The 16,059-nt window shown below is 35.1% G+C and overlaps 2 protein-coding genes across 5 annotated transcripts in view; one reads left to right on the top strand and one right to left on the bottom strand.

Annotated features, from left to right (window-relative positions):
• Positions 1 to 3,924, bottom strand: part of LOC118738784 (ADP-ribosylation factor 1) — a 41,768-nt gene extending 37,844 nt beyond the window's left edge. The window contains exons 1-4 of one of the 3 annotated variants that reach the window (XM_036469754.1): positions 3,796 to 3,924; positions 1,077 to 1,399; positions 903 to 1,012; positions 662 to 787 (exon numbers count right to left, since the gene is read on the bottom strand). In XM_036469754.1, coding sequence (XP_036325647.1) covers positions 662 to 787; positions 903 to 1,012; positions 1,077 to 1,224 — 384 coding nt within the window. In that variant the 5' untranslated portion in view covers positions 1,225 to 1,399; positions 3,796 to 3,924. Of the gene's footprint in view, positions 1 to 661; positions 788 to 902; positions 1,013 to 1,076; positions 1,400 to 2,118; positions 2,300 to 3,107; positions 3,296 to 3,795 lie in introns of those variants that run through there. The other 2 variants (XM_036469753.1, XM_036469752.1) reach the window with 2 other exon arrangements.
• LOC118738782 (tRNA (cytosine(72)-C(5))-methyltransferase NSUN6) overlaps positions 3,359 to 16,059 on the top strand; it is a 74,159-nt gene continuing 61,458 nt past the window's right edge. For both annotated transcript variants that reach the window (XM_036469750.1, XM_036469749.1), the window contains exon 1: positions 3,359 to 3,842. In XM_036469750.1, the coding sequence (XP_036325643.1) occupies positions 3,780 to 3,842 (63 nt within the window). In that variant the 5' untranslated portion in view covers positions 3,359 to 3,779. The remainder of the gene's footprint in view (positions 3,843 to 16,059) is intronic.

Raw genomic sequence — 16,059 nt, 5'->3', positions numbered from 1 at the left:
GAGAAATAAATTAGTTTAGTTGTCTAATACCCATATTTTTGTATTCATGCTCAACTTGTCACACACGTCACAAGAAGTTTGTTCTCTAACGCAACGCGGGATCCCGCGGATGCCCGGAATAGCCCAGAAATCGTTTCCGTACTCCAGAAAATGGGCATTAGAGAGCGAATGCATTCCACAATTGGATCGTAAATGTCTTCTTCTTCGTGGTCGGAATAGCCCGGTCTTTTTCTCCGGGCAAAAATGGATAAAGTGTTAAAGTATCTATCAGCTGTTTTGTGTTTACATGTTGCCTGCATTTACTTGGTGCTTTTAAGGAATAGTGAATGGCCTGTTGATGTATTGTAAATTTTTATATACTTAAAATCAAATTTGTGAAATAAAAATTCAATTTCCAAGATTTTGCATTGAAGTGACAAAAACAAAAATAATCACAGTGACTAAAATCCATATATGTAACTCTTTTGGATTAAATTGGTTTTGATTTTTTTCTAGGCATTGTGTATACCTCGAAAACCTTTTAGAAAATACTCATTTTATATAATTTTATATTACAGTTTAAGAATTAAGCCTTAAAATAAGAGTTGAAATGTCGCACCCGTCACCCGGTGGATTGAGCCATACGTACATATCGCCATAAAATAATTTTAAAAATACGCACCTGTTTGTTTGCGAATATTAGTAAAACAGCATCTCTGAGCTCGTCTTCAGCTAACATACGCATCAATTCCTCTCTCGCCTCACCGATACGCTCTCTGTCATTGCTATCAACGACGAATATAAGACCCTATTTCAATAGAACAACGCGAAACAATTATTTAAGAACTTCCATAATAAAAGAACTACTTTAGACTAAACATAATATAACTAGGATCTTTGCAGCACACACAAAACCGACTTACTTGTGTATTTTGGAAGTAATGCCTCCACAATGGACGAATTTTATCTTGACCGCCCACATCCCATACTGTAAAGCTAATATTCTTGTATTCTACAGTCTCGACGTTGAAACCTAGCGGAGAGCAAGGAAAATATTATATTTTTGTTTTTATTCTTCATTTTTTCCTTGAACTCACCAATGGTAGGTATCGTTGTAACAATTTCGCCTAATTTGAGTTTGTACAAAATTGTGGTTTTACCAGCGGCATCTAATCCGACCATCAATATTCTCATTTCCTTTTTTCCAAAAAGTCCTTTAAATAAATTTGCAAAAACGTTCCCCATTTTTATTCAAGTTATAAAAGTTTGATCTTGATCTGGATATTATTGTACTCCAAGCGTTAAACTGCGAGCTTCGATATTAAAATATTAGCTTTATTGGATTATCCGCTATTCAATAATCGATCCGAGTTTCAGCAAGTTAAAGCTGCAGCCGGATTACAAATTACAAACAGGATGGCTGTAAATAAACGTTATAGGTACAAGCCATTCATACATTAAAATATCAGTCAAGAATTTTTTTTTAGTTTAATCAGGTGAGAAACAAAGTAGTAATATACAGAAGGGTATTGATAAGTCTCAACGATAGTTATTACTTCTTTCCACTATAATTATATATTTTTTAGCTCCAATGCAACCCCTAGCAAGTTGAAAACTATAAAACGCTTTTGGATATATGTATATACATACCTACATATCAACATAAAGGATCTGATACTTTGCACTCGTGAATTCGCTAGTATGTATGTAGATATAACTATTTAATTATGAATTCGATTCATAATCTCAGTTGGAAAGATCTAAAATGCGAGAAAGGTGATGAGGTGGAGGGCCAGAAATTTTCGAGTGAGTCAGCATGCATTTCAGACACTCAAATGCCATTAACCTTTTTTTTATTAATTAACTATTGAAAAAGCTATTTGATTTCTCCGCTGAAAAATCAGCAGCTTTATTATCTCCATATATTGTACATGCATTATTGGAAACACGAAGCAAAAACTCAGGGAACTGCCATGTCATGGCTTTAACTTTTTATGTTGCTGTAACCAAGTCCGATTCGCATTAATTTATAAACTGCATGAAACTTAATTCAAAACTTTGAACATCACTCTCATTTTAATAGCCATATTTCTTAATTATTAAAATTCTTTTATTGATACAATTATTTTTCTATATTACCCGATTTTCTTCTTTTTTGCAGGACGGCCAAAGCACCACCCTACGTCAAATACACGACGAAAACGAAAAGAGAAAGAAGCTGGAGAAACTCCAATAATTGACGACGATTGAACGTACGTAGGAACAAGTGTAGAAAAGCGCAAAAATAAGCACGATAAACAGCAATAGTAACGTCGGCAATAGGAAACACCGATAGAAAGCCGCCAATACACCACAAATGAATTCTTGGCGAGACGTAGTTCCCCGCAAGCTACGGTAAAATTCACCATACAGATGCAGATAAACGAGATGAACAATATATTAACCGATGTGCTCGATATGAAATTGGCCGAGGCTACTTTCCCCCGTCCCTCCCAAGGGGTTTCTAAAGTTTGGAATAAAATTAAATGGAGCACTAGAAAATATGCACACGTTGATTTTTACGAATGAAAAATAACATTCTGAATTGGACGACCTAACTTTAAGCTTGATGCTTTTGACTTTTACAAACGAAAAATTGTAAATCTTGATACGACCCCTAGTTTAAACTTGATGTCCTTAAGCTTTAAGGGAATACCCGCATCATTTAGAAATTGAGTTTTTTGATGTTTAATAAAAAGGCCATTCATTATCACTGCACAAAACTATTCTTTCTACGATACGGTAGTAATACATAAAAGAAAGCCAAAGTAAGTGCACTAAAGAGATGCTTTAAAATAAAACTAATTAATGGATTTTATACTTATATTGCCCACACAATAAAATTGTTCTTACTTCTTATATATAAACACATTGTATAAAGTAAAAGTTTTGACTTTAGAATTACACATTCAACATAGTTTTTCAGCAATTACATATATATCTGAAAAGGATAGCATGTTGTCGCCCTATTACGAAAAACATGGAGGCAACTTTATAAGCAGCAACTGCGGAATCCTATATCAAACTCGCTACATTTTGCTATTTACACAAAACCAATATCCATATTTTTTAATTATTCAAATACGCACCAATTCAATGAGTCAATTTTATACACGCAATTGCAGAATTTTTTTTAATTCTGCTTGGAAATGTCAGCGAAAATCACAGAGCAATAAACACACGAACACACCAAATTAAAGTACGCTATTTTACGTACAAAATTGTTAGCTCACCACGAATAGTTTGTCACCTCGCACACGAGCATCTAGAGACAGCTATAGCGAAAAGATTTATCTAACTTTATTTTAAGCTAAGAAAGCAATATTATGAAGAGTATAACTAGTGTTCGATAGCAATGAAGCAGAAACAACGAAAAGTTGCCACGTCGTGTCGTGAGAGTCGTCCACGATGTACGAATGCGTAAATGAGTTAACTACATCATACATCATACATATCAACCCTAGACGCAAAAGATGGGCATTTTAATGTAACTGCTAATCAGTGCTATTGTTTTTAAAAATTCCTCATAAATACAACAGCTTCTCGATACGAAAATACAGACCGAAGTCTGAAAGCTAAAATTAAGACTTATCTCAAGAGCATTTAAATGCTGTTTTATACAAAACAAGAAAACAAAGGGAAAATTTGATAAAGTAGGCAGCCCTAAAATAGTCATTCTTTCACCACACTTTTCTAGTTTTCTTTAACATTTTCTTCGTCACACTTTCTGCGGTAAAACGAAATCAATAGAAAATTAGAAAATGTATCCAAAATCACCTTTTCTGCGTAACCCACTTGTTGAGTCGCAAATTCTTAAAAGGAATGTAAGTTTAACTTATTAATTGTATCCTTTAATTTTCGAAAATACTCCGTTACAAACAATTGTGTTAAAACACGCCGGAGACCAACAATAGTTTATTAAGAGCAGGGCTGCCATTTCCGATTTTTTCTGCAAAATGGGTAGATTTTCGTGTACGTATCAAGGCCAGTTTAAGCAAGGTGGTGTTATGGGCTGTTTTTGCTTACGCGTAGAAGCACATTTAGCTCTAAATTTGCATTTATTCATACAAAATTCGTCACCTAAATGCAACACCATTTTCGCGTTAAGAATCAAAATGCTAAAAGCAACCCTGTGATCTTCCAAAATTTCCACGATTCGAACATAGTTTAATGAGAAAAAGTGGCAACATTGCTATAGTATATAGTGGCTAGCTGCGTTTCAGTGATCGCCGATCGAGATTTTATTTATTATTTTACATTATTTGGATAAAGAAAAGTTACGCAAATTCAACATCGATGTGATGCTAATAGAAATCTGGATCTTGTGATCAAATCTATTTTGTTTCCTAATTAAAAGGGGAAATTTTAATTGACAGCACCGACAAATGTATGTACATATACACAAACAAATGTTCGGTTATGGTTAAAACGATTCAAGTTTTTCTATTGAATTTTTGGTTTAAAATTTATTTTTTCCTTTTCAGTAGGGTTTTTTGCAGATTATCTTCTGCGTAAGATAGGATCGTAATAGATACGGATCTGAATAAGCGACTGGAACACGCAACACTTAGTACTTTCGAACATATGTTTTCGAAGAGCGTTCATGCTATCGCATTTTGCAAATGTACATTTACGCGAGTTCGAAATCGTATGCTTTTGACAAACAGCCGTGTTCTAGTCGCTTATTCAGATCCGTATCTATTACGATCAATTCTCACGAAAAAGATAATGTACAAAAAACCCTACTGAAAGGGAAAAAAAAATTTAAACCAAAAATTCAATACAAAATCTGTATTGTTTTAACCATAACCGAAAATTTGTTTGTGTATATATTCATGTGTCGGTGCTGTCAATTAAAATTTCCTCACTTAATTAGGAAACAAAAGGAACAGAGTTGATCACAAATTGATCCAGATTTCTATCAGCATCACATCGATTTTGAATTTGAGTAACTTTTGTTTATCCAAATAATGTAAAATAATAAATGAAATCTCGGTCGGCGATCACTGAAACGCTAGCCACTGTATACGCGAAAAAGCAATGCTGCCACTTTTTTTCACTTTTTTTCGTGGAAATTTTGGAAGATCCCAGGGTTGCTTTTAGCATTTAGATTCTTAAAGCGAACCGCACATTGGCGCGATTCTGTCGTTGCGAATCCGCAAGCCCAAAAATAACAACAATGCTACCCATACATTTTAATGCGCTAGCGCACACTTGCACGATTCCGTCGCTGCGAATTTTTCGAACATTCAATGTTCTTCTCTATTGACGCGTTCGAAACGCGGCCTGCAGCGTTTTGAAGGCGTCAAAGAAGAAGAAGAAAGGTGTCACAGCAATAAAGGCAAAGAAAAAAAAACGTGTAATGTACAAAAACTAATAAAAACGTTCGTAATAATAGTATTTTGTACGATTTGGGCACGCCGAGTGCGAAAATACACGAAATAAAGGGAAAATTTAGTGAATTGTACATCGGAAATCGACGCGAAAAAATCGCTCAAGTGTGCGCACGTTTGCGGATTCGAAGTTAACAGCCGAATTCGCAACGTATTCGCAACGACAGAATCGCGCCAATGTGCGCTTCGCTTAATGCAAAAATGGAGTTGCATTTAGGTGACGAATTTTGTATGGATAAATGTACATTTAGAGTAGCATTTAGATCTAAATGCGCTAAATATGCTTTTAAGCGTTAGCAAAAACAGCCCATTACGTGTAAAAGCACATTTAGCGCATTTAGCTTTAAATGCTACTCTAAATGTACATTTATCCATACAAAATTCGCCACCTAAATGCAACTCCATTTTTGCATTAAGAATCTAAATGCTAAAAGCAACCCTGTGATCTTCCAAAAATTCCACGATTCGAACATGGTTTAATGAGGAAAAGTGGCAACATTGCTTTTTCGAGTATAACAGTGGCTAGCTGCGTTTCACTGATCGCCGATCGAGATTTCATTTATTGTTTTACATTATTTGGATAAAGAAAATTTAAGCAAATTCAACATCGATGTGATGCTGATAGAAATTTTGTATCACTTTTTGTGATCAACTCTGTTTGTTTTGTTTCCTAATTAAGTGAGGAAATTTTAATTGACAGCACCGACAAATGAATATATACACAAAAAATTTTGGGTTATCGTTAAAACAATTCAAGTTTTTGTATTGAACTTTTGGTTTAAAATTTATTTTTTCCTTTTCAGTAGGGTTTTTGCACATTATCTTCTGCGTGAGAATTGATCGTAATAGATACGGATCTGAATAAGCGACTGGAACACGGCTGTTTGTCAAAATCATACGATTTCGAACTCGCGTAAATGTACATTTGCTAAATGCGATAGCATGCACGCTCTTCGAAAACATATGTTCGAAAGTGCTAAATTTGCAATTTAAATGCAGGAAAAACGGTGCATAAATGAACATTTGCTAAATGCGATAGCATTAACGCTCTTCGAAAACATATGCTCGAAAGTGCTAAATGTTGCTTTTTAAATGCAGCAAAAACGCTGCATAACTACGGTGACGATCCGGTCTTTTTTTTTTTTGCTGGACCGTACTGTTATTTAAAGGTCTGTCCTGCATAGTTTTTCAAACAGAAAACCCCCTAAATGTACTGATTTTTTCCAAGTGTCCTGCCTTTGTCCCGCATTTTCTTTGATATTTTAAAATTAACTTTTCCTAATCGAAATAAAAGCAGTGTCGATAACTAATTGATAACTACATAAGGGTAAGCTGGTTTTGAAGGTTCAACTTGTCAATGCGTTCTAAATATTGTACGGTTATGGACAATGGATGACGAGAAATTAAAGACCAGCATTAAATATATCGATAACACTGTTCTGCAAATTTGGTGGTAATCGCTTAAGAAAAAAAATATTTTCCAAGCCAATTTTCCTTTCAAACAAGCGTTTTCGTAATTTTTTCGAAAAAACTGTTTTTGGTACATTTCGAACCTATTCGTCAATATCTCATGAAAAACTTATCCAATCAACATAAGCGACCTACAGTCCGTTACAAAAATATATCACTTTGCCGATTTCGATGATATTATTAGTGTTACAAGCGATCAAAATCGAAAAATTGAAATTTCAATCATTTTCTTTTTACAGTAAATGAAAATCTGATGAGAAATGTAGACGTTATGGAACACAATCTGCACAAAAAATATATATTTTTGCAAAGAGCCCATCAATACCTTTCGTTTTTTTTTCGTTTGTTGGTGGTTTCATGAGATATTGAGGAATACCTGAAAAGGTACTAAAAATACGTTTTTCGAACAAATCTCGAAAACATTTCTTTGAAACCATGGGTATTTTTTTCGTGTCCAACGACCCAAATTTTGCCCAAAAAAATTTGCTTTACAAAGGTTCATAGTTCGTGTAAAGTAATATGTAATATGCGTTATAATAATTTTGTAAATATTCATTACTAAAAGATTAATACCAATGAAGCAAATGTGACTTATGTTTAAAGTTTAAAATTGGATTAATAATTAAGAAATATACACTCTTCGTTATTTGAATAGCCCATCCTTTTAATACTTAGTAGGTACAGTTTTCTTTGGGTTTGTTTAATATTCATTAACTTTTAATAAAAATATAGCATATTCTACGTCTACATCCCATTTTAAAAATCCCATTTTGAAAATTAAAAAAAAAAAAATAAACATAGGGGCGACATTTTTTTTTGTTGACGGTGCTGCGCATTTTCTTCCATATAAAAATTTTGTCAAGCATGCTTTGTATGGTACAAAATCAAAAAAAGGGTGCGCTATTCAAATGTATTAGTACGATGTAGTATATTTTTGTTATTTTTATACTACGTAATTATATCTATGTAAATTTTTTGAAAAATTGTGCTGGATTTTCAAAATAAATTTATGGTCACCGTATGCATAACGCATAAAAACACATTTAGCGCATTTAGCTCTATATGCTACTCTAAATGTACATTTATCCATACAAAATTCGTCACCTAATGCAACTAAATGCAACTCCATTTTTGCATTAAGAATCTAAATGCTAAAAGCAACCCTGTGATCTTCCAAAATTTCCACGATTCGAACATGGTTTAATGAGAAAAAGTGGCAACATTGCTTTTTCGCGTATACAGTGGCTAGCTGCGTTTCAGTGATCGCCGATCGAGATTTCATTTATTATTTTACATTATTTGGATAAAGAAAAGTTACGCCAATTCAACATCGATGTGATGCTGATAGAAATCTGGATCAATTTGTGATCAAATCTGTTTGTTTTGTTTCCTAATTAAGTGAGGAAATTTTAATTGACAGCACCGACAAATGAATATATACACAAACAAATGTTCGGTTATGGTTAAAACAATTCAAGTTTTTTTATTGAATTTTTGGTTTAAAATGTATTTTTTCCTTTTCAGTAGGGTTTTTTGCACATTATCTTCTGCGTGAGAATTGATCGTAATAGATACGGATCTGAATAAGCGACTGGAACACGGTTGTTTGTCAAAAACATACGATTTCGAACTCCCGTAAATGAACATTTGCTAAATGCGATAGCATGAACGCTCTTCCAAAACATATGTTCGAAAGTGCTAAATGTTGCATTTTAAATGCAGCAAAAACGCTGCATTACCTAATTGCTACTAAATGCAACTCCATTTCTGCATTAAGAATCTGAATGCTAAAAGTAACCCTGTCATCTTCACAAATTTCTACGATTCGAACATGGTTTAATGAGAAAAAGTGGCAACATTGCTTTTTCGCGTACACAGTGGCTAGCTGTGTTTCAGTGATCGCCGATCGAGATTTCATTTATTATTTTACATTATTTGGATAAAGAAAAATTTGCAAATTCAACATCGATGTGATGCTGATAGAAGTCTCGATCAATTTGTGATCAACTCCGTCTGTTTTGCTTCCTAATTAAGTGAGGAAATATTAATTGACAGCACCGACAAATGAATATATACACAAACAAGTTTTCGGTTATGGTCAAAACAATTCAAGTTTTTGTATTGAATTTTTGGTTTAAATTTTTCTGTTTTCTTTTCATTAGGGTTTTTGCCATATATGTAATACTTCTATATTGGCAGAAAGCTAACTTCTCAATGTGTAAGCATTCCGAAATTTTCCAAAACCATTTAACATTTATTGCACGAGCAAGTTGAAATTATTTCCCGAGAGCGATTTGCACAATTTCAGTTGCAGTTACACCTTGCAATTTTTATTGCCTACCAACTGTTGTGTGTGGGCGCTTTGATGTCTAGATATGTATAAGCTTTAGCCGCATGACGCCGCCAGACAACATTATCTCAATTTCGGTGGTAAAAAAACATTTAAATCTTAAACAAACTTACAGAATATCTTCATAAAACGTTGTCATAAATAATCCAATAGGGAACAGATTCTTATTTTGATTTAATATTAATATTTCATCGATATAACCACCAGCACGCTTTCTATCAAGTGAAAATATGGCTGTCAAACTATCAAATTGCCTGCAATAAATAGATATATATTGCAGCACATGAGAAATAGGAGGTATCCATTGGAAATATATTTTGTGACATGGTTATCACGACATTGGTGTTTTCCTGTGGAAACAGGGCTGCGCGAGCACCGAATTGCCGAGTACCAAGCCCTAATTTTTGTTATTGAACATAGCGAAAGAAAAAAAATTCAGCGCTATGCTACTGTTCGTTTATTCACATTTTGACGTTTTTCGACATGGACCATGAATCACAATGCATGAGAGGTTCGTTCAGAGAACGACAATGAACTTTTGGATGTACGTTGCCACAGTTGCACGACATGTTTTGTAACGCATAAAAATTTACAGATTTTTTTCATTTGTATTTGGAAAAGTATCAAAAGTATCTCTCCAAAATTCATCGAAAAATGTATCACACTGGTTGCGTTATCGTCTCGCCCTGAAATTTTGAGCCGAGCACATGCATTTCAAAGGAGATCTGTAGCTCGTTTCTGTAACAATTCTCTACCAAGGCGAATTGAGATATGAATTCGCCGCCCTGTTCTCTACTGCTAATGAGTAGTAGAGAATGACGTATATTCTCTACTAGTAGAGAAATAATCGGTAGAGAAAAGTTACAGAAACGAGCTACTGGGGCTCTATTCTGTAACTGTGAGTTTTCAAGTGTACACTGAAAACTGTGTGCACTCTTCATTTCGCGATTCAGGACGAGTGAGAATGAGTTTTAGCTATCAAAATTGTGTAAACTTCCTCATTTTGCGATTCAGCATGTGTGAGAATGAGTTTTAGCTGTCAAAATCGTGTACACTTCTCCCGAAAAACTCACTGAATTTTAGTCGGTGAGTTTTTGGTTGTGAGCTTTGCATTCGGTGTACACCACGATTGAGAGAATACAAAGGTTGCGCCGATCTCTGACCGCTATTCCTCTCTTAAGGAGTTTGACAGAATCGTTGTTTGCATGACGTCACACTTGTGCAACTTGTTTACGTTTTCCTTGCAACATTTTTTCTTCTTCCATTCTTGCTCACGTTTTGGCATTTCTCTCTCGCAATTGCACCAGTGTGACGTCACACAAAAGTTATTCTCGAAAATCCTCTTTGATCGGCGCAATCTTGTGTTCTATCATTAGGTTCATTCCTTATCTTTTTGGACTAAAATCTGAAAAGTGTCAAAATGCCAGAGCGTAAGCAAAATGCGCTCACTAAAAGAGAATAACAGGAAAAGTAAAGGAACGCAAAAAACCAAATTTTTAGTCCAAAGAATGGCAACAACAAAACTAACGTCAAATAAAAACAGAAATGTATGTACAAAACACATTCACACAAGCACAAGCACAATAAACACTTGCTATATCAATTATTTTTTGCCTCCTTCCAATTTCAATTCATTTCTTTTACTTTTTAGATTATTCTCACTTTTATCTTTAATTTCCGTTAATTTAAATTCAGTTGAGTTTGACACTTTTCAGGATTTTGCCAGAAAAAATTCTTCTGACTAAATCTGACTACTTCGGACTGATGAGAGTCACTCTCACTGACTGTTGCTCTCTCATTTTTGCTGTCATTTCCGAGTTAAGGAACGCTTTTTGGACTAAATCTGACTACTTCGGACTTTTTCTGACTATTTCTGGGAGATAAGGAACGCTCCTATTCTTGGGTGTACACTACAGTTACAGAATAGAGCCCCTGCACACTTGTCGTTATCGGCAAATCGTAGAAGATGCAGAAGCGGATAAGTACGGCACTGCCGTTTGCTAATCGTTGTGCACGCATTGTTTGGTTACATTTTATGGGGACAAATTAGTGAACAAGTTTAGATTTGCATTAAAATTGCATAAAAATTAGTGTCTTTGCACAAAATACATTTCAGGAAAAGAAAAGAAGAGATATTACTGAAAAAGAAAAACAGAAAATACCTGCTTTAAGTCAATTTTTAGATGCCAAATGAATTGAAATATTACGGCCGAGTGTGCGAAAATGTGGTCGTCATGTAATCGTTGCATCATGATTGTGACCAAGGCGAATTAATATAAGGTGATAGCAGGAGTACAAAAACAAAAAATTGCATGTATTTTGTTTTTGCTTTGGCGGCATAAACTGTCAAAATCTGTAAGAGTGTGTGTAGAAATTCAAACAAAATTTTTCAATTTGATATCAGAAGCCGTGCGGCGAAACACATACACAAAATCAGCTGAGCTAGTAACACCACCTTATATAAATTCGCCTTGATTGTGACGATGAAGTAACTATGATTGGACAACCAATGTGCAGAAAGCCTAAAGCTGCCTTTACATGAGGCGATTTTCCAGGCGATTCAACATTGCTCTGGAAAAATCGCTTGTGTAAATGGTGATTCAAAAATCGCTTGCCTCAAAGTAGACAGCAAGTCAACTTTTGCAGGCAATTATCGCCCGTCAAAAATCGCCCCATGTAAAGGCAGCTTTACAGATCTATTCTGCACGTTACCGAAGATTTTGTAACCGGAAAATTGTATGTTACCAGTTCTTGTCACCGCGATTCTATGTACGTTGGTAATGCAGTTAAAATATTCAGCAATTCAGCTATGAAGAATTGGGCAAATCCTGGCATTGCATATTTCACGGGGCAATAATTTGCTACCAGCTTATGAGATGGTAACAAAATTTACCGTTTACAAGAGTACACAGAATGCGAAAAGGGTTCAAAAATTGACAGCAACTTTATTTACCGGTTACAAACTTTTTATTACCAGCGCAGAATAGACCTGTTAGGATTTACATCGGACAGTACTGTTATGACAATAATGTCAAAATGAGTTGAGTCCTTTATGGGAATAATCTAAAAAGTAAAAAAAATTGGAATTGGAAGGAGGCGAAAAATAATTGATATAGAGCGTGTGTGAATCGGTAACAAAGTTCTATGGGGAAAGCTGTTGAATAATATTTTTACTATGGTGAGACTGTTTTGCCAATGTGCTGTGTGAAATGAAATATTTTTTGACAGCAGTAAATTTTTGATAACCGCGGATTTATGCGAAATAAAATATTACAAATTGAAGTGAAATTAATATTTTAAGAAAACATCTACCATTGTTGATTGCAATTCATCAATTTAAGCTTTTATTTAACGAAAAATTATACACATCAACAATCTTTGCGATTGTCAAAATTTTCTATGCATTTGTCAAAAATTTCACTAGCCTCACGAGCTACTGAAATTTTATTCACCTCATAGTTGTCAAAAATTTACTCGTCATAGTCAAAATAAAGTCGACTTTAAAGTTAGTTGCAGCTTTTTGACATAATTTTCAATGGGATATCTGTCAAAAAAGCTGCAACTAACTTTAAAGTCGACTTTATTTTGACTATGACTACGGGCCATTGTCTTGACAGCATTGTCCTATGTAAAGGCGCCGTAAGTAAGTGAGATAGCATGAACCAAGGCGAATTTATACAAGATGGTGTTAACAGAACAACAACAAATTATACGCTCCCTGACAATCAGTACAAAGCCAAATTACACAAACACATGATTTTGACAAAAGGTACAAATTCGCCGTGAAATTAGCGGATCCGATAACACCACCTTGTATAGATTCGCCTTGGCATGAACGCTCTTCGAAAACATATGTTCGAAAGTGCTAAATGTTGTATTTTAAGGGCCGGTTGTTCAATGTCTGATTAGCACTAATCGGCGGTAGAAGCAACGATTAATTAAACGACTGCTTTATCGATCACATGTTATATGTATGATGTCGAAAACGTCGATAATGATGTTTAACCGGTAAGTAGTGATAACCAGACATTGAACAACCGGCCCTAAATGTAGCAAAAACTCTACTGGCGAATATAGATTTTCGCCGCGGTCCTTCTGAATGGGCTGTTTCACACTAGAATGACAGAACAATTATTAGCGTGGTTTCACACTGGATGAAAAGAAGCACAACAAAGTGTTACTACGTTTAAACGTAAGCTATTTGCAAATAAAAATAATTTGCAAATACCTAACTCACTGTTTATTCGATGGTGAAAAATTATTTTTTAATATTGCCTGATTATAAGAAGAAAAAGAAAATAAAGTTAAAAATGGCAACGTCTTGATTATAAAAAGGCAATAAGATGGCCATCGAAAAAGAAAATAAACCTAAGAATGGCGGCGTCTTGCGCTTATTTGCAAATAGTACCACTATTCAGTACTTATTTGCGTGATTTAGTTATTTGCAAATAAAAAATTAACTCGTCGTTTATACGACAAATTTTACCATTTTGCAAATTGTTATTTGCAAATAATACGTGCGTATAAACGTAGTATGAGTATACGTATGTATAAGACGTTTGAATGCATTTGTAACTTTGTGCTAGAAATTTACGTTGCGGCCTTTTTGTAGTTGCGCATGTGTTAGTTCGCTGCAGCAGAACTGCCAGTTTAATGAGGGGTAGAAGCTGGAACAAATTTTTGAGAAACTTCACCTCACCGCACTGTCTCTCTTGTCAACAAACAGAATTGTTTTGGTTGCAGAAATTATCCAGTGTGAAACCGACCAATGTCAAAATGATGTGTTTGTTGTAAGATGACTCCGCCTTGTTTACAACAAACACATCATTTTGACATTCAGAAGGACCGCGGCGAGAATCTAAATTCGCGAGTAACACCAAGGCGAATTTATACAAAGTGGTGTTACTGGCGAACTTAGATTTTCGCCGCGGTCCCTCTGAATGTCAAAATGATTGGGGTGTTCACAGTTCGTTCCAAATTGTGTCTGAAAATGTAGACGTCTACATTTTGAGACATTTTTAGCATCAAACTGTGAGCACCCCTTTCTAGCAGTCGTCGCAAAATCGTCTCAAAACTTTGCTGGTGTTGCCAGACATTTCTTGTTTGCGTGCATTGTTTATATGTCGCCTTTCGATTTTGTTTCTGAAAAATTGTAATTATTTAACTTAATTACCAATTCGTAATATTTGTTATTCCTTTTCCTTGATTTGTTTCTTTTCATCAGAAATTGCGCTCAAATTAAATGCAAATACGGAAAACGTGCCCAATAAATAAAAAAAATGTGATTAGTATTGCCATAATGCAACCCTGCTTCGAGGTTGCAAAATGTAGACGCGTAAAAAACATACCTTTGAGTGTGACAAAATGTAGACGGCGTCGTTTTCCAATTTTGTATGGGAAACAACAACACCACAGATTTTACGGTTAGAAAACGTCTTAAAATGTAGACGTCTACATTTTGAGACACTATTTGGAACGAACTGTGAACACCCCAGATGTGTTTGTTGAAATCAAGGCGAATTCATATTACAACAAACACATCATTCTCACATTCAGAAGGACCGCGGCGAAAATATAAATTCGCCTGTAACTGTCATACCTAAACGAGAGCGTTGGGCGGAGCGGTTTCTGACGCCTAGCGTTAACGCCGAAGTGCCACACCTAAACAAATGCGTCGACGCTACGTCACATGCAGAAAAAAATACCAACAATAAGCATAGGTTTGTTTGTGTTTAACACGAAAATGACAGTTTCGCCAGTGTCTGCACCCAACTTCACTATCTAACGCCCTGTTAAAATCGAATTTTCCAACCATTGGACAATGCTGTCAAGACAATGAAGATATACGTATTAGTTGTCAAAATTGTTCCAGTGGAAAAGTATGAATGTATTAGTGAAAAAGTGTGCATGTATTGCTATTATCATGACAGTATTGTCCGGTGTGAACCCTAACGGCGCGTTTACGTTGGACGCTTTACGTTTACATTGGACGTTGTCAAAAACGCATGCACGGAAAAGTATGCACGTACTTATTAGTGAAAAAGTGTGCATGTATTGCTATTGTCATGACAGTATCGTCCGGTGTAAACCCTAAGTAAGTTAGACAATGCTGTCAAGACAATAAAGATATACGTATTATGCAGCGTTTTTGCTGCATTTAAAATGCAACATTTAACACTTTCGAACATATGTTTTCGAAGAGCGTTCATGCTATCGCATTTAGTAAATGTACATTTACGCGAGTTCGAAATCGTATGCTTTTGACAAACAGCCGTGTTTCAGTCGCTTATTCAGATCCGTATTTAGATTTTCGCCGCGGTCCTTCTGAACGTCAAAATGACGTGTTTGTTGTAAACCTGGCGAATTCATATTACAACAAACACATCATTTTGACGTTAAGTACAACGGCGAAAATCTAAATTCGCCATTAACAGCACCTTGAATAAATTCGCCTTGAATGTGTTCCTTTTCTTTTGTACGTGTTTATTGATATATCTGTAGCTCGTTTCAGAACAATTCTCTACTTAGGCCAAGGCGAATTTATACAAGGTGGTGTTGTAAAATCAGCTGATTTCTTCGCCTTACATGGATTTTGTTTTTGCTTTTACTGATTTGACAGCACACCCATCAAAGGCAAAAACAAAATACATGTAATTTTTGGGGCGAATTGAGATTTGACAACACCCGCAATACAAAATACATGTGGCTGTTATTGTTGTAATCTAAATTCGCCAGTAACACCACCTTGTATAAATTCGCCTTGACCTAGGCGAACTGAGATATGAATTCGCCGCCCAGTTCTCTACTGCTAATGCCTGGATTATAATG

Source organism: Rhagoletis pomonella, unplaced genomic scaffold (assembly GCF_013731165.1).
Source record: "Rhagoletis pomonella isolate Grant_MI unplaced genomic scaffold, Rhpom_1.0 Rhpom_scaffold_00005, whole genome shotgun sequence".
Taxonomy (NCBI): Eukaryota; Metazoa; Arthropoda; class Insecta; order Diptera; family Tephritidae; genus Rhagoletis; species Rhagoletis pomonella.
The sequence above is the reverse complement of the archived record's forward strand: the minus strand, read 5'-3'. Positions and strand labels throughout refer to the sequence as shown.